Source organism: Pteropus vampyrus, unplaced genomic scaffold (assembly GCF_000151845.1).
Source record: "Pteropus vampyrus isolate Shadow unplaced genomic scaffold, Pvam_2.0 Scaffold331, whole genome shotgun sequence".
NCBI classification, from domain to species: domain Eukaryota; kingdom Metazoa; phylum Chordata; class Mammalia; order Chiroptera; family Pteropodidae; genus Pteropus; species Pteropus vampyrus.
In genome coordinates, this window is record NW_011889112.1 from 76362 (window position 1) to 99363 (window position 23002).

Genomic DNA, 23002 nt, shown 5'->3' on the forward strand with positions numbered 1-23002 from the left:
TTAGCTAGAAGGGTGGTAAGATCATAGTGTTTTGGGGACTGAGCCCTTTGTGGTTGGGTGTGAAAAGAGTAGGGAGACCAGTGAGATGCCTAAGGAAGATGTAGCAGCCCCAGAACCAGGGCAGTGCCAGAAGAGGAAGGCATCTGAGTAACAGGATGTGAGGTGGGGGTAGCCTTGGCGAATGTGTGGACCCAGGGATGAAGCAAAAGCAATGAAGGATGAGGCCAGTTTCTGGTGTGGTGACTGAATACACAGTTGTGCTTGAATGGAGAGAGGGGACTCAAAAGAGCAGATGCACTTCGGGAAGAAAGTAATGGCAATGCTGCTCAATTTGTGCCAAAGGGACCTGGTCCAAGGACCTGCTGGTGGGCAGGGAGCACCAACTCCCAAAACACATGGAGCAGACTCACCCACTGATGATCTCCTTGGTCTCAGCCCGGATGAAATGCTCCTTCTCAGGGGTCAGAATGCACAGGGAGAACTTCTGGCCTGTCCGGCCCTCCCCATCCACCACATCTGTGCATTGGTTCATGTTAATGGTGCCCTGAGGGAGGGTTGTGGGCTGCAAGAAGAAGACGAGGCAAGGAGTCACTCAGAGGCCAGCTCTAAAAGGACATAGTAAGGCAGCATGGACCATTCCCACATTCTCAGGCCCTTTCCAACCCTTGTGGCTTCTCGACAGACATGTGAACCTCTCAGCTGTGTGGACCCCCAATTACAACAGAGGCACAGGGTTGCTCTGCCTCGCCCTGGCCTTCACAGCCCTGCTTTCTACCACCTCCTCCTCCCCCTCCCAGAGAGGAGGGTGACAGGCTTGTTCTTCTCAGAGGACACCCAGCTGGATATTCATTTCTCGTTGGAAAATAATATCCCAGCTAGTACTGGGGGAAGGGAGAGAGACAGGAAGGAGACTGCTCCGTGAGAACAGCTGGGATGACAGAGGCAGCTAAAAGCCTGGTCTTAGAGGGGTTACTGATCCAAGAGATCAGTGAGAAAAAGCTCCAGAGGAGGTGGTTTCAAAATAGCAAGGTTATTTTTAGAGGCAAGGATGGGGCTAGAGAGAAGCCACATTCTTGAAGGTAGGCTGTGGGGTTGGGAGGCCAAGCCCGCCTGAGGCGATTGACCTACCGCCACCTTCTAGTACTGTCTGTGAGGAGTGCTACAAGGCTGCCTGGCCCATCCTGGAACAACAAATTCTGATAGCAAAGCTGTTAAAGACACTGAAATTAGGGATAGAAAACTGAAACTAAGAAAGACGGCTTTAAGAAATTCCTACTTGAGGTGAAGGGTTAGCTGAGAGGACCTTCCTAAAGATGATTTGTTAGCCCTGTACCCTTTGGCTTCTCACTTCCCCTCAACATGAGGATACTTTTGGAAAGGCAACAGGTTGCCATGGCTCTAAAACAGGGGCAGTTGTTGGAGTAGGGGGCTCCAGGGCAGCTCCAGCTTCTCCACTGAGTTGCCCCTGAGAGCCCAGCATATCCTCAGTCCTGATCCTGGAGAGGTAGCAATGGGAGAAAAGGCAAGAGCAACCATCTGGGGATTGACGCATCAGGTACTTCCCTCCTAGAGCTCTGAGTAGGTCCTATAGCCACCCAGTCGTGACCTGCCTGTTGCCAGGGGAAGAGGGAAGGGGTCTGAGCTGTAATCAGAATGCTGGGTCTGGTGTGGGTGCCAAGCTCAGAGAAACTACTCCCCACTATTGGAAAACCTTCTTCATGTCTCCAATGAAAGGAAGGTGGAAGCTCCCAGGCCCTCCAGCTTGAGCTCATGTGATCTTCCTGGTAAGTTTCCAGGCTGAACTATGAGCTCTTCTGACCCACCGCCACCTTCTTCCTCATCCCCAGGGCCCAACTACAGAAATCAGACCTGAGGGGTGCTAGTTTCCCAGAGCCTTTACTCCAACACGACCACAGGCTCTCTGGTCCACAGAAGGTAGAAGGAGTTAGTTTCCCAGTTCCAAGAAGCCTTTCCTTATAGAGCCCATAAACTCAGCCCATCATCCTTGGGCCCAAGTCAGAATGGGGGGGGAGGGCAGGGCTGGAGGGCTGGCCATGAGCTCATGGGGGGACCTCCAACTTCAGGTGGGGTAAGAGCCTGCACCCTCGGCTATGTGTTCAAAGTATGGCCTGCCTCAGAAATGACCCCGAGGTGGGGAAACAAGGAGGGGTGAGAGTGTCTTTTCTGAGGGTGGGCCACACCCACACTAAGCCTAGAGCTCTCCATGAGTGAAGCAGCTTTGCAGTATCTCTCCCAGGCACTCCTGGAGGGTCCTTGAGCTGGGAAAGGGAGCTTGGTGGGTTGTTCTAAAACCAAACGGAGGGGGTTCCTTAGGAGCAGTGGGCAAAGAAGGTGGCCTGGGACCCATCTGCCTGCCTTTTGGCTGGAAAGGCCCATATGCACCTAGGGCCTAGATAACCCTCCCCAGGTAAGAGCTGTTCCACAGCTGCAAGAACACACCCTCTAGCTCAAGGCAGGTCCTATCTGGTCCTTCCAACCTTCTCAGCCTCCTTGCTCCAGCTCTGGCCCCAGGCCCTTTACTCTTCACACGTTTTAATCTCAGGCCTTCTTCCAGCATCATGCCAGTGCCCCATGTGAACCCTCTTTGAGCAAACTAAGGGTGGTAATCTCTGCCCTCTGGGAGCTCAGCCTCCCCCATGCAGAAGCACACACTCTCTGCTGGCACTGACAAGATACACGGTTTCTTTGAGGCAGGTCCTCTTGTATGTGAAAAGAGGACACTAATGAGGTGGACTTCTGTGAGGATTAAGGCCATGAGCTGTTAAGTGTGGGCATGCCTAACCAACTTGTTTCCAGAGTGAGCCTGGACTAGGATCACAGAGCGGAGAGAGCGGGGATGGCAGAGGGGCTTTCTCAAGGTGACTTTTCCTTGCTCAGCCTCGATGACCACCATAATCCCTGGGTCTGTGGTCTCACAATGCTGCCAGCATATGCCACCTGTGACATACAGATGCACAGGCTAGATAAGTTATCAACCTGTCCCATGGCACTGACACCTTATAAACTATAACATGTATATACACACACGAACACACACACACACACACACACACACACACACAGGTAAGTTAAGTGGGGACAATAAAACACATCAACAGAAATTCTAATATCTTCTTCTTCCTGAACCACTTAGTGGGCCCCCTTGAGGCACACACTCCTCTTTGGATACTAGTGTTCCAGGGCTCAAAATCACCAAACTGCTCACTGTCCCCTCTTGCACAGTAATTGTTTTCACTGGGTACATGGTCACCAGCTACAAACAAGATTTCCTAGCCAGCTCTGCAGATGAACATGGCCACAAGACTCTATCACCAACTGCACTGTAAGACTTCTCCAGGTCTAAGTTTCTTTGTGTGCAAAATGAAGCCTCTGCCTCCTTCCAGAAGTGTCAATAAAAGGCAAAGACATAACAAGCTAGAGCTGAAGGAAATGAACATTTACTTACTAACTATGTGTCAGGATCTCACAACTATGACCTCTTTCATTTCTCCTTAAATATTATGTTGAGGCAAGCATTATCTAATTCTATTAAATATGCAGAAAAGGGATCAGAGAGTAAGCAGTGATCACAAAAGAAGGGAAAACTGGTTCAGGTACACACTGACAACCACTATGAAAACAGCACCTTCTGAGTCTCCCAGCAGCACACTGTCTTGTGTGCTAACTGAATGCTAGGCCCTGGTCCCATGTGTCCTTTCACTGACTACTCCCACAACCTTCTGAGGCTGGCAAAATTGTCATCCCATTTGCCCCTTCATTACTCTGACACTCGATTTTTATGTATGAGTATTTTACCACAATAAAAGAAATCCTTTACTCCATAGAGTTGTCCTGAGACCAGAGATGATACTGTTCACATGAAATGAGGGCTCAGGGCTGGAACACAACCCAGGCTGCTTCTGTTTCTTAGCACACACACACACTCCTTACCATGGCAAGCAGGTAGTGGTAAGAAGGCAATTTATTCAATATACTTTCCCTGAATGCTTGCCACAGGAAGATCGGAGGAAAGTTTGGGGCATATTTTTCCCTTACTCCAGGACAGTAAGGAGGCTGGCAGGGTGAAAAGAACTTACCTAGATGGACTGGAAGATGCTCTAGACATAATTGACCACCTTCTCCCTGAGAGGGGAGGGAAAGCCAGGTCTTTGGGTTGACACTGGAGGCCAGCTGCTGGTCCTAAGATGGCTAGCAGTAGCCTCTTGAAAATGATTGGCCAAACTGAGGGGTTTATCCAAGGGCGAGCCGAGCAGCTCTCATACATTCTCTATGCCTTGCCAGCCCCCAACTTGAGGGATCTATATACCTATGTTGGCACTGCCCAAAATGAGCTTCAGTGAATATTTCTGAATGATAAATGGAACAACCAGCCCCTCTGGTTTATATTGTAGATTCATTTACAAGACATATTTATGCTTTATTTCTAAGTAAATATTTTACAATATATGACATATAAGTATTCTATTTATAAATGTTTTATTTATAAAATAAGACTATCTAACCTTACTAAACCCCACGTTTGTTAAGCGAATAGCAGATGATACATGTACAAAGGCCTGACAGTAGTTAACAAGTCCTCCACTATGTCAGGGGCATGAGATGGCGGAGCTGGCTTGAAGGAGATTCAGGACTCAGAAAGGAAATCCCACCTCCAGGGGCCCATGATACTGTGCTGCAGCCACCACCCCTGGGGCCAGGACCAGAGCAATTAGTAGATGATAAAGTTGAAAGGCAAGAGGTGGGTGTGGTGATACTGCATAAGTTCATTTATAAGAAATGTCCAGAATGGACAAATTGATAGAAACATAAAGTAGATTAGTGGTTGCCAGAGACTGAGGAATGATTAGAGGGTAACTAAAGGGTGTAGGATTTCTTTGGGGGAGAGGGGATGAAAATGTTCTAAAACGGATTGTGGTGATGACTATACAAGTCTGTGAATACACTAAAAAACAATGACTTGTACACTTAAAAATAAAACAAAATTTGCACAGATATAGAAAATAACCAAGGTGGGTGGGGCAGTCAGTAGGCTAGACTCATTAAGAAGCTTGTATAGCTCCACTCAGGCTCCTGCTGGAAGAACACTCACTGCCGCTGCCTTCAACCCAGGCCTGGAAGGTGCTTAGTGCCTCTCCTCCTGCCCCACGTTCCAGACACAGAAACAGAGACCCAGAGAGGCACGAGGACTGGACAACTCCTAACCCACCTGAGCACACTGCCTCTACCACAGCAAAAGGCAGGGACCACAGGAGCAAGGCCAACTATCTCCAAGGAGCTAACTCTACTGGGCTCTGACATGTGTCTCCACAGAGGCAAAGTTGAGCACCCTGCTGGGAGATGGACCTTGCTGGAGATGATACATGCTGAGCATGTGCACCCATCCCTAGGAGGTGCCTCTTTCAAGAATTGGCTCTGGCTTCATCCAGGGGCAATGGGAGATTTCTGAGGCATTCAGGGCTTCCATGGATTTAGCAGAATGGGGCCTACAAGACAGGGGATCATTTGCTAACCCCAAGCAGCAACAGTGCAGTGCCCACACTGAGTGTGCAACCTCAGAGTTGTGGGAAGAGAAGGGAGATGAATGAACCCAATCCTGTACATGCTTTAGTGCTCTGGGGGAGTTGGGGTGTTACAGAAATGACCCATTCAGGGCTTTGGTGACCAGCCAAACTCCCTGAATTCCTGGGGCATTGTAAGAGTTGGCTAAACTCAGTTTTTTAAAGGGGAAAAGAACACAACAAAGACCATTTTCACTTGCTGCCAAGGCCAGAAAGTTCCTTCTCGCACCTGCTGCGCCAGAATGACCTGTTGGCTGTGGTCGCTAGCTGGGCAGCAAGATGTCCAAGCTCCTACCAAGCGGCCAAGGGCCTTCTGCCAGTGGAGCTTTCCTTGGGAAGCCATCACCGCCCAGCCAAGGACCACCTTGCTCCTAAGCCTGGGGGGAGAGAACACAGGGAAGAATAGCTTTCATCCTCCTCACCCCACCCAATAGCAGAACTCCACAAGAACCAAGTGCCCAATATACCATACACAACAATGAACTCAATCTAGATCAAAGACCTACATGTAAGAGAAAAACTATAAGACCAAGGGTAACAGCTTCATAACACTGGATTTGACAATGGCTATGACACCGAAAGCACGAGCAACAAAAAAAATAGGTAAACTGGACTTCATCAAAATTAAAAACTTTTTAACCAATGTCACCATAAAAAATAAATTAATTTTAAAAGATTAAAAACTTTTGTGCATCCAAGGACACTATCAAGAGAGTGCAAAGGCAACCCACAGAATGGAAGAAAACATGTGCAAATTATGTATCTAATAAAGAATTAATATCCAGAATATATAAAGAACTCCTACAACTCAACAGTCCCCTCCCCCAAAAAAGCAATTAAGCAATTTAAAAAAGGGCAAAAGATGGCAATAAACATTTTTCCAAAGAAGATATACATAAAATGGCCAATAAATACATGAAAAGATGCTCAACATCATTAATTATTAGGGAAATGCAAACTAAAACCACAATGAGATACCACTTGATATCTACTAGGTTGGTTGTAATAAAAATGCTGTAAGTACTGATGAGGATGTGGAGAAATTAGAACCTTTGTGTGTTGCTGGTGGGAAGACAAAATGGTATAGCTGCTGTGGAAAACGGTTTGGCAGTTCCTCAAAAAATTAAACATAGAATTACCACATTATCCAGCAATTTTACTTCTAGGTATATATCCAGAAGAACTGAAATCAGGGTCTCAAATAGATATGTGTACACCATGTTCATAACAGCATTATTCACAACAGCTAAAAGGCAGAAGCAACACAAGTGTCCATAGATGGATGAATGGATAAATAATATATACAATGGACTATTAGTCAGCCATAAAAAGGAACGAAATTCTGACACATGCTACAACATGGATGAACCTTGAAAACATTGTTAAGTGAAATACTTCAGACACAAAAAGTCAAATATTAGTGTTTAATTGGTATGGAGTTTCAGTTTGAGAACATGAAAAATTTCTGAAGATAGATGGTTGTGATGGCAACAAAACAATGTGAATGTACTTAATGCCACTGAACTACATACTTAAAAATGGTTAGTTAGGATGGTAAATTTTACGATATGTATATTTGAACGAACATGAACACACACACACACATTTAGGATGGTAAATTTTACGATATGTATATTTGAATGAACAGGAACACACACACACACACACACACACACACAGCCAAGTATCCAGGCCAAGGTGGAAATCTAGGCAGAAAGAAGTGCCTCATTTTAAGCCAACATGCTCCTTGTGTGGAAGTGGTCATTGTATAGATGGAGCCTGGCTAACTATGGCCCAACTCACCATGGAGTCATGTGAGGTCCTTCCCAGTGGGTATAGAACAGAGGCCTCAGTGGGTACAGACCTCGACTTCTCATACCAAGCCTCCGACCTCTCCCTATCTCCAATCTTCAGCTCAAAGGTGGGAGTAACAACCCTCTAAATGCATGGGACCCTAGAGTATGGGTCCCTGGAATCCTGCTGTTCTTCTCTGCTACAGGCTATCAATACCTCACACCAGAATCATACCTGGATGATGAAAGAATTATTTTCCTAGAAAGTGTGATGATCTCGGATACATGCTGCATACAAACGGGCATCCGTTATAGGAATGAATCTTCCACCTTAAACAGGACTGGTATAGTTTAGCACAGGGGTCCCAGGCCACAGACCAGAACCAGTCTATGGCCTGTTAGGAACTGGGCCACACAGCAGGAGGTGAGTAGCAGGCAAGCAAGTGAAGCTTTACCTGTATTTGCAGCCGCACCCTAGTGCTAGCATCACTGCCTTAGCTTCACCTCAGATGATCAGGCATTAGATTCTCACAGAAGCGTGAACCCTATTCTGAACCATGATGCGGGGGATCTAAGTTGCACACTCCTTATGAGAATCTAATGCCTGATGATCTGAGGTGGAGCTGAGGCGGTGATGCTAGCGTTGGGGAGTGGCTGCAAATACAGATTAACAGCAGAGAGGTTTGACTACACAGAGACCATAATATATCAACTGCTTGCACGCATATCAAAACCCTATCAGTGGGTGTGGCAAGTGACAATTAAGCTGCATCTGGTGGCAGGCTTTAAGGCAGAATCCGACACTTATTTTAATCCACGTATGGCTTGCCCATTATTTTATTTATCACTTCTATCCACGTGCCTCTTTCCCGCACTGCACACATGTCTCAGTCACAGTTTTAGTAAGCCCACAAGCTAACCCTAGCCAAAAGGAGTAAAAAACAAATGTCACTAGAGAGCATCTTTGAAAAAGGGGAAAGACCCAATGATGAGACAGCAGAAGACTCTAAGACTGTCAACAAAAAGAAAGCTGCATTTAAAAGAAAATACCAACAGTCTGACTTAAATTATGGGTTCATTGCAACAGGTGATTCACATTTTACAAGCCTGCTTTGTATAATATGTGGCGACCAGCTATCCAATGAAGCCATGAAACTTTCAAAACTGCCACACGGAGACCAAGCACCCTGCATTAAAAGACAAGCCTTTGGAGTTTTTCAAAAGGAAAAAAAATGTGAACATGAAGAACAGAAGAAATCATTGAAAGCCACCACTTCATTAAATGTGTCTGCACTAAGAGCATCATTCTCAGTGGCTAACTGCATTGCTTAAAGCTAAGAAGCCCTATTGGTGAAGAGTTGATCCTGCCTGCTGCTAAGGACATTTGTCGTGAACTTTTAGGAGAGGCTGCAGTTCAAAAGGTGGCACGTGTTCCTCTTTCCGCTAGCACCATAACTAGACAAATTGATGAAACAGCACAGGATACTGAGGCACAATTGTTAGGATTAATGAGTCACCATGGTTGCAATCCAGGTTGACAAGTCTACTGATGCTGACAACAAGGCTTGTTTTTGTGTGATGTATTTTTCAGAAAGATGTGCATGAGGATATGTTATATGCACTTTTGTTGCCAACCAACACCACAGCTGCAGAACTATTCAAGTCTTTGAATGATCACATATCAGGAAACTGAACTGGTCACTTTGTGTCAGTATATGCATGGATGGAGCGGCTGCCATGACTGGACGACTTTTTGGTTTCACTACTCGGGTCAAAGAGGTCGTTTCTGAATGTGAATCTATACACTATGTCATCCATAGATAAATGCTAGCTAGCTGAAAAATGTCACCTGAACTTAACGTTTTTCAGGGTGTGATTAATATTATCAACCACATTAAAGTACATGCCCTTAATTCACGTCTGTTTGTGCAGCTCTGTGAGAAGATGGACACAGAGCACACACATCTTCTCTCACACACAAATGTGAGATGGCTTTCTAAAGGTAGATCACTGGCCAGACTTTTTGAGTTATAAGAGCTACTCCAGAAATTTCTTTTAAATGAACAGTCACCAGTGGCAGCACATTTCGGAGACACAGAAAGGGTTGCAAAACTTGCTTAATTGTGACATATTCAACCTGCTTAACCAACTCAATCTGTCACTTCAGGGGAGCACAACAACTGTGTTCAAGTCGGACATAAAGTGGCTGCATTCGAAGCAAAACTGGAATTATGGGGCGACGAGTGAACATTGTTATTTTTGACATGTTTCAAACATTAGCAGAGATTTTGAAAAGAGACTGAGCCCGGCCTTCTTTCTCCCAGCTGGTGCATGATCACTTATCTCAGCTTTCAAAAGAGTTTGAGCATTACTTCCCAGTCACAAAAGGCCCCCAAACTGGGAAGGAATGGATCCGCAACCCATTCGTGAATAAGTCAGGTGAATCAACTTTGTCCGTGCTAGAAGAGGATCCACTGCTTGAGATCACAAATGATGTGGACCTTAAAAGTATGTCTGAGACAACTTCAAATCTCCAAACGTTCTGGATTAAAGTCAAGGCAGAATATCCTGAGATTGCCACCAAAGTACTGAAAAGCCTGCTTCCATTTCTAACATCCTACCTTTGTGAAGCAGAGTTTTCTTCAGTGACAGCAACCAAAATGAGATTATGGAGTAAACTGGACATAAGCAACACACTTCGGGTATCACTGTCTCCCATTATCCCCAGATGGGACCATCTAGTTGCAGGAAAACTAGCTCAGGGCTCCCACTGATTCTGCATTATGGTGAGTTGTATAATTATTTCATTATATATTACAATGTAATAATAATAATGTGCACAATAAATGTAATGTACTTGTATCATCCCAAAACCTTCCCTCCTCACCCCCAGTCAATGGAAAAATTGTCTTCCATGAAACTGGTCACTGGTACCAAAAATGTTGGGGACTGCTAGTTTAGCACACTGGCCTGGTTTACCCCAGAACCAGGAAGCTTATTTCCTTAGCTTCAGTCTCTGAAGTAAATCGATCTCTTTCCCCATTAGCCAAACCACTAAACCCTGTCCTGGTTTCCACCTGGCACCTAGGCCCTTTCTTCCTCCCTGGCTCTTCTGCCTGCACAAATTTCCCTTGTCTCAGCCTCTGCTCCTAGTGAGTCACACAGTTTGGGGGCCAACCAAGAAGACTCGTGGAGGAAGTATACTGTCTCTGGCTGACTCGTGTCTGAACGTGTGAGCCTACCTAAGTTCTCAACGCTGACTCAAGTTCCAATTCACATTTGTAATCACATCCACTGACAGCAAAAGAAGAAGTTTTCACAGCCCTGCCCAGAAAACCATGTAATCATCTTAAGACTCCCTAGACACATGTTTAGGTACAGACTAATTTACTCATTCATGGGCTCATGTTAATTGACAGCCATTTACTGAGTATCTACCTTGTGCAGGGCACTGTTCTTGGTTGGTGCTCGGAATAGAGGCGAAAACAGAACAAAGGGCTGCCCCTAGAAAAGATAATTTTATTCTTGTGGTTAATGAGGGAAATAAGAGGAAAACAAAGAACCTGATTTCAGGTAGTGATAAATGATAGGAATGAAAGGAAAACAGTTCAGGACTAGGAAATGCCTGGGGAGGTACAAACATGCAGAGTCCAAGCAGAGGCTGAGTGGAAGAGAAAGCTCTGAGGCCACTGGGGCAGGGATGAGCTGGGTCTGGCCTGAAGAAGCTGACCAGTAGGACTGTTGGTAGGACTGGAACGAAAGGAGCCCTTGGTGGCCATAGCCTGCCAGGTTGGAGGATGTGATCTGTGGTGGAGATGAGAAAGGGAGGCAGCCTGCTTGTAGCTCACAAGAGTACTCTGACCCTGACAAATGAGGCAGGCAGAGGAATCAGGGTTGGATTGAAATGCTAATGGCACGTGGGGTAAAGGGTAGCTGGATTTGGGAAATATTGAAGGTAGAGCCAAATGGACTTGAGGTGGGTGGTGGGTGAGAAAAAAGAGCAGCCAGGGATGATTCCTAGGATTTGAGCCTCAGTGACTCAGGGCTAGAACAGGTGCTCAACTAAAGAACGAAGTTTCCTTTCTTTTTGTCTGTACTTGGGCTATATTTCAGCTACCTTTCTCTGGCATTTCTATGCCTTTGCTTCATAGAAAACAGACCTTTTTAGGCTGACACCACAAGTGATGGGACTCAGACAGGATAAGAAGGGAAGTAGAGGCAGAGAGAAGGCAGAAAGGGGACAGAGACAGAAGCCAATGGACATCTGGTAGGCAAGATCACAAGCCGGCTCTGTGAAGAAAGCAAGCCGCCACCCTCGAGTCTTTGCTGCAATCACCCCTAGGGCACAAAACAGTTCCAGCAGCAACTGTGGGAAGTCCCCGAGATCACGGGAACTAAAGAGACAGGTCCCTCTGACTGATGGAGCTAAAAAGGCCTCCTGGAGATGGCTAAGGGCTAGGAGGACAGACTCACTGGGGAAAGGGTGTGGCAGGCAAGGGAAAAGGAAGAGTCCAGGAAAGAAGGACAGTACAGGAGCAGTGTCACAGGACAAGGTATGAGGAATGAGGTAGGATGAAAAAGATGGAGATCAAGAAAAGGACTTGAACTCAGCTTTCTTCTCGGATGGAAAGGAGCATGGAACCGTATGGAGCTGGTATATTTGTGTCAACAGTCTTACGTCACTTTTTCAACAGAAATAGCTTCCTTTTGGCAGAGAATCGTGTCCATCACAGCTGGAGCGCCTGAAATACTATCAGGTACCCAGCAAGCAAGGAAACAGAATCAGAGGACTCAGCCAGTACACAGGCAGCCAGTCAAAGCTGACTTCAGCATCCATGGGGTCCAGGGCCACCAGGTAGCTTCCTAGAGTCAGTGGAGTAAGGACATGGTGAGTTGAGAGCAAAAAGGTTAGCGCTGATAGAAAAGCCCAACTTTTTGGGGGGGCCTATGTCCCTCTGGGTGGGGATAGGGCAGAGTATTGGCAGCTTACACACAGCCTGGGGGCAGCCTCTGTCCTCCCTTGTTTCTTCCCAGTCCCTATCTGCTGCTCTGAAATGCCTCTACAGGTAGCCTCAACTCAGCCCAAGGAGGCTGCCTTCCTCCAGCAGAGGTGGACTTCCCACACAGGAGCACAGAGAACATGGCTTAAGAATGGTGTTCACACAAATTAGAACTCAACAGGCCAGAAATAAACAGAACTTGGTTCAGAAGAGCAACAGGCTGTGGTGAAAAGGGTCCCAAACTGAGTCCTGCTGGAATAGAATGAAGGAGCTGCGGCCGTTTAATTTAGAGGATGAGGGTTAATTGAAGAGGGACTGGGGATACAAGACAGGGCCAACTATATCTAAAAATCATTAATTCAACAAATACACACCGGATGGCGGGCCCCAGGGACACAGTGATGAGCAAGACATGGCACCTGCCTCAATGAGATCAGCACTGAATTGCAGATATGAACACAGCCTGTGGACAGCATTGTACACAGAGACCAGGAACAGAGAAGTCAAGTAATTTAAAAGTTCCTTGTGGCGCAAGGATCAGATTCGTCTGGTGAGGTCTGGATGGGAAGACTGAATTCCATGAGAGATAAGGCAGAGCATTTACTGAAGGTTTCTCAATAAATAAACATTTTGTCTCCGTAAATCTGAGGCTGGCATCATTTCCATTGTAGATATATGAAAAACACTCAGGAAAGCAAAGCAGCTGCTATCAACAACATTCATCTATTTAGCAGATATTTATCAAACACCTACTATGTGCCAGGCACTATTCTGGGTAATAGGAATATAGTAATAAAGAAAACTGACAAAAATCTCTGACTTCAAAAGCTGACCTTCCAGTCTATGGTCAGACAAGTTAAATAAATAAAGTATACAGCGTGTTAGGTGGTTGTTATGCGCCACAGTGAAAAATGAAGCAGGAGTGGGAAAGGAGGAATTTGGGATGGGAGATCATTTTGAGTAGGCTAGGTGGGAAAGGCTGCCCCAAAACCAGGTAAGCCAGAGGTAAGGGAGTGAAGCACAGGTAAGGGGAGAGGGCAACCCTGACAGAGGGAGACTGGAGCAAGGATCTAACCCTATGTCCAAGCTTGCTCGGGACACGATGGGAAATCGGGAGAGTGGGAAGGCTGCCAGTCCTTGAGCTGCCAATAGAACTGCCAATGGATGAGTTATTCCTCAATTCTCATTTTGTTTCTGCTGCCTTGGTTTAATAAGACAGAAAAGTCTGAAAGAGAGTCTTATAACTAAAGTACAACTAGTCCTAATAAGAATGCTAGTTTTAAGCCTCAACAGTCATTCACCTGCTCAATCACTCACTTGCTGCCTGTCACCAGGTTTCCCACTGTAGAGAAACTTCTACAGATGGAGTCTCCAAGATAACAGGTCATAACAGTAGAGTGCCCAGTGCTGTGGGGAGATGAAGGGAAATCCCTTGGTAATGTTCTGATTATGATCTGAGTCCATCCACTTTCTATCTTCACTCCCATGATTCCAGTTCCCCTTGTCCTGTGGCTGGACACCGGCTCAGACTTCCTGGGTCCTTCCCATCCTTCAAGGGCAACTCTAGTGATACCTCATTTTCCAGTCCTAGAACAGGCAATTTCTCCAAGGAGCCTTCGTTCCTTTTATTAGAGAATGGAATTAGAAACCAAGATCTGGATGCTAAGTATACTCATTGCAGTTGGGGTTTGCTGCCTCTAGAATTTCTCGGCTGATAGAACAAGGAAATACAGGTGCACATATACCTACATATATACATATCTCCCTTGATCTATATTTTTTATGTGTCTCTATTAAGCTTAACATACTGATGTCTCCAACTCTAATCTATTACCACATGGATAATTCTAGCCTCTCCCTTGCTTGCCTATAAACTCCCACTCCAATGCCATCCATTTACCTAACTGTCCAATGCCAATACACATGCATAATGGTTTCAAAATTGTTAACTAGCACCCCGTGCGAAAGAATTTTATCAACTAGAACACAGTGCTTATGTACAGTCTCTTTTGCCTTTAGTCTTGCAGACTCCACTCATTTCCAAAGGTGTGTACTTCCTTTTTATACCATTGCCTGGAATCTGTTCCAGTGAACTTCTGGAGAAGGAGCTAAGGAGCTGTCACAGTTCTCCATATACCCAAGAACTCACAAGTGGGTGGAGCAGATATTAACTGAATATTTTACACTTTCAGCATGAATTTTTTAGTCCTCTTTTCCAGGGCACATTGGGTTAGGAAGGAAGTGAGAAAACTGGAGACAGTATGGAGAGGATACAAGGAAAGGAAAGAGATGGGAGCTCAAGGCATTTCTTGGCAGAAGCTGCCCTCCCAGCCTTGTCAGAGCTATATCTCTTTGGAGACTAGGGCAGGTGGGAGGAGAACTGTTTTGGAGAGGAGGCAGCAGCTGGCACGCAGGCAGGCTGAAGCAGTCTCAGCCTTATATGGAGATTTCCACAAGCCACTCACCAGGCCTTCAGCTGCTGCCACCCCTATGAATCTGCCTTAGCCTGGGAAGTAGGGAGTGTTGCTGTTCTACAAGATCCTCCTGCTTTTTGGCCCAAAGGCCAGCCAGGTACATGTAGAGAAAACAAGCTGCTGTTTGCCACAGTGAAACTGAAAGCAATGTAGCTGCTGGGGGCCCATAACATTCATCAAGCCCCATCTACAGTACCATTCTGCTCACCCACCAGTACTGGGGTCTGAAGTAGGGAGAAGCTCTAGGGAAATGAGAGCCTCACCAGAGAGGATGAAAGGTGAGCAGTCTTAAACTGGAAGGTTTTAGAGCTTAAAACAATGATTTTCAATTTTTGGCCAATAATGGAATGAATCACTTGGGAAGATTTTTAACTAGAGGTTCCATTCCCAGCGACTCTGATTTAAATTTTCTGGGATGGGGCTTGGGCATTGGAATTATTAAAAGGTCCCCTAGTGCTTCTAATGTCCAGCCAAGGTTGGGAACAAATGCCTCAAAGGCCCTAATCTTTGATGCCACAGCAGGCATGTCTAATAGCTGACTGTCCATTCCTGGCTGGCCATCCAGCTGTATTAAGTCACTAACAGCTTTTGGCTGGGTCAAAGAGGACTCAATGGAAGCAACGACAGAGAGGGAGAGTAGAGACAAAACACATCTGTAAAGAGCCTGCTACTAGAGGGGGACGGGGGTGGGGAGGAGGGAGTCAAGGGAGGCATAGGGAGTGTGGATATAACTAGAGATGTGATTTCATAAGGTGCCTCAGTACCCAGTGCTTGGCCTAGCACCCCAAAAGGTCCTGACAGCCACAATAAGGAAAATTAAACCCTCGGGCAGCCTGAGAGGAAGGCAGTCATCTCTCCTCCAGTGACACTGTGAGAACCTTGGGAGAGTGGGAAGATAGAGTCCATGTCAGGCAACTGTACCACTTACATAAGAGATACGTGAGAGGTGAGGGATTGTGGCCAGGGCTGCTGCATTTCTGTGTGATGAGATGGGGTAAAGCCCTAGAAATACAGGAAGCAGACTCTCACCTCCACAGCCCCTGCCTTTAACTCTGGGTCCAGCTCCTTTGGCTTCTGTTTGGTGCAAGCACGTGGATGGAGCACAGCTTGTGTGGGGGAGCTCCTTGCCAACACAGGGGCGGTGCTGAATCGCAAAGCACAGCGGTGGTTCTCACACACAAACCCCCTGTCAACCATGTACAGATCCAGAGAGAAACATGTTGAGCCTCACTGGGGCCACTGCAGAGCTTGACTTAGAAGGTCTCATACAAGCTGGAAGCCCAAAGGAACTCAAATAGCAATTTGGGGAGAAACTCAGATTTATTCTAAGAATCCACACAAGCTAGATAGAGGGAAACTTGAGACTGAGTTTGTGAGTATCAGGAACCACTGGGCTTCCCAGCTATTCAGGTTTAGGAACTTTGTGTGGGGCAGAGGGGTTAGGGAGAGTCCTCCAGCAGGGGACCCTACGGATAACCTGGCCTTGGGCCTGTGCATTGAGTTAGGCCAGGCTGGTGCTGTGGCCCTCAAGCCCTTCCCTTTGCCCCTGGGGACACCTGACTTCAGGGAAACTAGAGCACCCGGACAAAGGGCAGAGAGAGGAAGCTTGCCCTGTGGGACCCAGGCATCTATCTTCACCAGCAGTGCCAGGCTAAGGGTGTACTTGCTAGGCCCTCGCTCCTGCTGCACGCCTGGAGAAGGAAACTGGCCTGGGACTGAGAGCCCTTAAACCCCTCTAAGGACAGGCTCTGTGCCCAAATGCCAGGGAGACAGGAGCAACCCGAACAGTGCTCAGCCTGTCTGGATTCCACTCACTACGCTACCCAAACCTGGCAGCAGGACCGAAGTCCCGGTCCTATGCAGGCTCCTAAACTCCTTCCCGAGGAATCTTGGGGTTTGTCACTGGGAGGAGCTGAAGTCAGCTGGTTTAAGTCCAGAACTCTGAAAGAAGCACCTCAATCTTCCCAGACCCAAATGCTTCTCCTCAATTCACAGAAAAACTCAGAAACACTGACACCCTCCTTCTCAGGGCAGGGAGTCTGGAGTACATCAAAGCTTGATGCCCTCTCCGTTAAACTTCCAAATGGCAGGAGCAGGAGCGAAGAAATAACCAAAATGTGTGGAAGATATAAAACCTTTAGAGAGAAGGGAACTTGATGTTGAGTTTCACTGCTTCTAAAGACTTCACCACCCCAGTAAAAGGATTTATTCAGATCCAGGGTTCTCTACAAGCATTACAGGAAGGCCTGCATTTAAAAAAGAACTCCTTTTCTTGGATAGTTTCACAAGTCTTCTTCCTACTGCAAATTCCCAACCAATTCCTCAGAAATTTATAATTCCTGAGGCTCTGCATTGACAGAGATGTTTGAGATCCATCTTTATAATTTGCCACTCCCGACATGTCCTTCTGCAGATGAGAAAACCTACAGATTAGTCAGTTATAGAGGCTTAGCAGCAATTTTTTGTGCAGAGATCCTTTTTTCATGATGCTCCTCCACCTTAACAAAAACCCAGCCTCTGAAATAAACAGAGGTCTTGCTCACAGCAGAAGCTGACCTGCCTTCCTTAAAACAGCTCTCCATCCCAAATCTCTCCAATTGGACTGGCCAGAGCCTTCAGCTGGGTCAGAGGCACTGAAGCATTCAGAAAGACCCAGCTCTAGACCAGCACCAATCTTGTGGTAAGCCACGTCCAGCTCCAGAGCACCATGCACTACATGGGGAGTGAGGTGGGGAGGGGCATTCTAACAGGCCCAGGCAGCAGGGATATTTGGGAGAGTGGTCTCTATAAGTGTTCTTGGCACCCTCTCTCAGAAACGGTCACATCTCAACTCTTGAGACCACAGGCTTTGCTCACACCGGTGTTCCCAGTGCTGCTATCCATTATCAAGTCCTCTGAACAGAGGCACTTCTGCAAGTCAATCACAAAGGGCCAAGAAACAGAAACACCCGGAAGCAACCACAGCCTCACTGAGAAAGACTCAGAGATTGAGAGTCAACTTTCCTTACACTCATCCAGCCAGTTAATGGACTAATATGTATAGTTGGCCCTTCTTATTCACTGGTTCCATATCTGTGGAGTCAACTACCATTGAAAATATTTGAAAAATAAGTTGTGTTGCTGCTAACATGTACTATGTAGTTAGGACTACAATGGTTGCGTCTGTATTGAAGATGTACAGACTTTTTTTCTAGTCAGTATCTCCTAAAACAATATAGTGTATCAACTACTTATACAGCATTTACATTTTATTAGGTACTATAAGTAACCTAGGGTATACAGGACATGCACAGATTATACGCAACCACTATGCCATTTTATATAAAGGACTTGAGCATCCGCAGATTTTGTTATCTAAGGAGTCTTGAAACCAATCCTCCACAGATACCAAGGGACGACTATACTGAGCAACTCTGCTGTGTTGGGCACTACTGGTCAGGCTAAAGGAGACACGGTGGCCCAAAACAGCACCCTGCCTTACTACAGCATTCCACAGACATTTACCTCAGGCGAGTCGCTCCAAACCCACCAAGAGATGCTGTGCTTCCTGATCTAGGTGCTAGCTACAAAGGTTTGCTCAGTGTGTGAAAATTCATCAAGCTGTACTTTGCAATGTTTACACTTTTCTGCATGCATGGTTTACTTCAATAAAAGGTTTTTTTAAAAGCTTCCTTTTGGATGGGAGATGTTCTGTATGGGGCAGGAATCATCATTTTAAAGATCAAAAAACTAAAGTGTTTTAAAAAGGCCTTGCCCAGGTCACAGAGCATTTCCCCTTCTGTGAGGTTGCATGGTTTCCAGAGGAAAAGACCTTGGCTTTAAGGCATCTATCTCCTCCGTACAGGACTTCAAATAGTCAGAAACAGCCTCTCTCATGCCAGAACCTCCAACAGAACCACCAAGTAAGCAACCCACCCCCGTCTTCCTCAATGAATGTGACTTGGAGGCAATGTGCCAGCCAGTCCTGGAGGTATAGGCTTTCTTGTCTCAATAAGGACCTCTACCTTCTGCCCTGGTTCTCAGAGGGCCAGAGCAGTCCTGCCCCAGTAAAAGCAGCACTGGGGCAGGGAGCTCCCATGCAATTTCAAAAGTAACCCTGCCTACCTATATCTGCAACAGACAGCAACAGGCAACCCTTAGCTCAGAAGATGGCTGGCTAGGAAATGGAGCAGAGGCCACTGGGGAGCTGGCCTGGAGTCTGCAGCTGAAATGTCTTGAAAATATCACCCTACTCCCATCTCAGCCATCTCCTGACATGAGGGCAGTTAAACTCATACTGCTGGACAGAATGCAGTACTCCTTGACACTGGGAAGAAAACTATGCCCATCTCAGGTTACACAGAATAAGATTACTGTCTAACTGAAGATAAACAGCTAAAGTCTATTTCTAGGCTTTTGTGTAAAGCTTATATAACTCTAAAGTGGGGAAACCATGATATAAGAGGAAATACAGGAGAGAACACCAACACACACAGTGGAAATCTGGGGCTGTTCCACAGATGTACTTGAAAGTAACAAGGTCCCTCTCAACTGCATATTCCAACCACTCCCCAAACCAGTCAGAACCTCAACAGAGCAAGCTTCTCTCGAGACATAAGACTTTACAAAGTGCCCCACAGCGGGGCCCTAGAGTGTCTCAGGACAGAGAATGGGGGCTTAAGAACAGAGCTGATGGCCTATGATGCTGGGCCTCAAGTTCTTTTTTTGAGAGAAAGACTGAAGGCGAGACTGGATAAGCCAACATTCAGAATGGAGGGGGCAGCTCCTTGAAGCAAGCTCACTGGCCCAGCATCACTGAGCCCTCATGGGTGACCATGGGAGAGAGGCTCAGAGAAGACAAAGCTGAAAGAAAACAATCGGGTCCCTGTCTCTCTCTGTGATGAAGAACAGGTAATATGCCAGCAGCAGAGAGGAAGATGATGGGGACAAAGGAAGAATGGAGAAACAGTTCTGCCTTATAGTGACTTCCCAGCCAGACCTTACTACAGCCTTGGACTATTTGTTTAACAGGAAGGGAGGATGAAAGACACAGCTAACAGCAGGCAGAGAACAATCTTCATGGTATATCTCCTCTACCAGGACACAGAAGTAATTCTCTATTAGATAAGGAAAAATAAAGTCTGGCAGTTCATTACCAACTAGTTCATACAGCCGAAGGCACATAAACAACAACAAAACCTATGAACATGTGGCCCAAACAGGATCATGCCTGGCATATCTCACTATGCACATTCAAGAAAAACGACTAACATGCCAGGAAACACCAGGTATTGCGTTTGCCCATTCTTCAAATGGAGGTAGCCTAGCAGTGTAACCTTGGGAAACCTACTTAAGCTCTCTTGGACCTCAGTTTCTCTCATCTATAAAATGGAGGTGCCTATGTCATAAAGGCTGTTACAAGGATTAAAATTAATGTTTATAGAGCACATAATAGCATCTGGCACACAATAAGTGCCATAAGACTATAAGGCAAATAAATAAAATAAACATTCTCTATTATCATAGTGGTTTTACTCATGAAAAACACATTCAGAGAGGTTAAAAAATCTGCCTGGCCATCAAAGAAATGCAAATCTAAATCACAAGATACCACTTCAAACCCACTTTTACATGAGTATAATGTAAAAGACAGACAGTGACAAGTTTCGGAAAGGATGTGGAGAAATTATAACCATACATTGCTGGAGGAAATGCAAAATGGTGTAGCCACTTTGGAAGACAGTTTGGCAGTGTCTCAAAATGTTAAACAGAGTTACCATATGATTCATCAATTCCACTCTCAGATATATATCCAAGAGAATTGCAAACACAAATGTCCTCATAAAACGTACAAAGAGTTCACAGCAGCACTATTCATAATGGCCAAAAAGTAGAAACAACTCAGATGTCCACCAACAGGAGAATGGATAAACAAAATGTGATATATCCATTCGACAGAATACTATTCAGCCTTATAAAGGAATGAAATTCTGATACATGCTACAACATGGGTGAACCTTGAAAACATTGTGTTTAGTGAAAAAAGTCAGACACAAAAGGCCACATATTACAAGATTTCATTTATATGAAATGTCCAAAATAGGCAAATCCACAGAGCAGAAAGTTGCCTTAGGCTAGAGGGCACTGAATGAAAATGGGGAGTGGTTATTAAAGAGGATGGGGGATTCCTACAATAACTTAAATGAAGAATACCTCAGGAGAAATCAACAGTAGATTAGATGAAACGGAGAGCTGAATCAGTGATTTAGAAGATAATGGAGAAGAAAACACTCAATCAGAACAGCAACAAGAAAAAAAAATTCAAAAAAAACAAAAACAAAAAAAACCCCACAAAAAACCGAGGATAGTTTAAGTGTATCAACACTTATAGAGATACCAGAAGGAGTAGAAAGAGAGCAAGAAACTGAAAACCCATGTGAAGAAATAATGATGGAAAACTTCCTGGTGAAAGAAACATGTACAAGTCCAGGAAGTACAGAGAGACCCAAACAAGACGAACCCAAATAGGTCCACACCAAGACACATATAATTAAAATACCAAAGGTTAAAGAGAGAATCTTAAAAACATCAAGAGAAAAGAAGTTAGTTACCTACAAGGGAGCTCCTATAAGACTGTCAGCTGATTTCTCAATGGAAACTTTGCAGGCAGAAGGCAATGGCATGAAATATTCAAAGTGATGAAAAGCAACGACCCACAACTAAGATAACTCTACCCAGCAAAGCTATCATTTAGAATCAAAGGACAGATAAAGAGCTTCCCAGACAAGAAAAAGCTAAATGAGTTCATCACCATCAAGCCAGTATTATAGGAAATGTTGAAGGGATGTAAGTTTTAAAGAAGAAGAAAAAGGAAAAAGATAAAAAATATGAAAATAAAATGGCAATAACTACTTATCTATCAACGATTACTCTGAATATAAATGGAGTAGGTGCTCCAACCAAAAGATAGGATGGCTGAATGAATAAGAACACAAGACCCTTACATATGCTGCCTACAAGAGACTCACTTCAGACCAAAAGACGCACTCAGACTGAAAAGAAAGGGATGGAAAAAAGATGTTTCATGAAAATGGAAACAAACAAGCAAAAAAGCTGGGGTAGCAATACTTATACCAGACAAAATAGACTTTAAAACAAAGCCTATAATAAAAGACAAAGAAGAATCCAGTAATTCCACTTCTGGGTGTTTATCTAAAAAAATCCAAAATACTACTTCAAAGGGACATGTCAATCCATACATTCATTGCAGCATTATGTACAATAATAGCCAAGAAATGGAGGCAACGTGGGTGTCCATCAATGGATGAATGGACATAGAAGAGGTGGTACATATACACAATGGAATATTACTCAGTCATAAAGAAAAGAATGAAATTTTGCTATCTGCAAAAAAGATGGTATAGTGCTGAGTGAAGTAAGTCAGACAGAGAAAGACAAATGCCATATGATTTCACTTATATGTGGAATATAAACACCAAAATAAACGAACAAACAAAACATAAACAAACTCAAAGATACAAAGCACAAACTAATGGTTGCCAGATTGGGGAGTGGGTGAAAAAGGGGAAGGAATTAAGAAGCACAAATTGGTAGTTACAAAATAGTTATGGGGATGTAAAGTATAGCATAAGGAAAATAATCAATAATATGTAATAACTATGTATGATGTCAGATGGGTACCAGATTTATTAGTGTGATCACTTTGTAAATTATATAAATGTCTAATCACTGTGTTGTACACCTGAAACTAATATTGTATGCCAACTGTAATTGAAAAATAAAAACATATATATTAAAGGGTATGGAGTTTCTCTTTGGAGTGATGAAAATGTTCTAAAATTGACTGTGGTGATGGTTGCATAACTGTCAATACACTATAAACCACTGACTTGTTTGCTTTAAACGGGTGCCTTGTATAGTATATAAATTATATCTCAATAAAACTGTTACCAAAAGAAATTTTTTTACTTGAAGTTATACAATTATAGCAAGTTGCTAAGCCAGGTTTAGAGGTGAAATTCTCTGCTTACTTCATGGCCCTTGGCCGCCCCTCTGTGGCCTTTCACAGGCCTCATTCCTGGGTGTATTGTCCACACTTTCACAGGCCTTCACTTCTCCAATATCTCCATGTATCAGAACTTATAAGAATGCATGCA

At 45.0% G+C, this 23002-nt stretch overlaps 1 protein-coding gene across 12 annotated transcripts in view; it reads right to left on the reverse strand.

The window, feature by feature from the left end:
* Nucleotides 1-23002, reverse strand: part of MPRIP (myosin phosphatase Rho interacting protein) — a 141515-nt gene that overhangs the window by 57699 nt on the left and 60814 nt on the right. For 6 of the 12 annotated variants that reach the window (XM_023522106.1, XM_023522105.1, XM_023522104.1 and 3 more), the window contains exons 4-5: nucleotides 10811-10876; nucleotides 411-562 (exon numbers count right to left, since the gene is read on the reverse strand). In XM_023522106.1, the coding sequence (XP_023377874.1) occupies nucleotides 411-562; nucleotides 10811-10876 (218 nt within the window). The remainder of the gene's footprint in view (nucleotides 1-410; nucleotides 563-10810; nucleotides 10877-23002) is intronic. The other 6 variants (XM_011378118.2, XM_011378116.2, XM_023522108.1 and 3 more) reach the window with 1 other exon arrangement.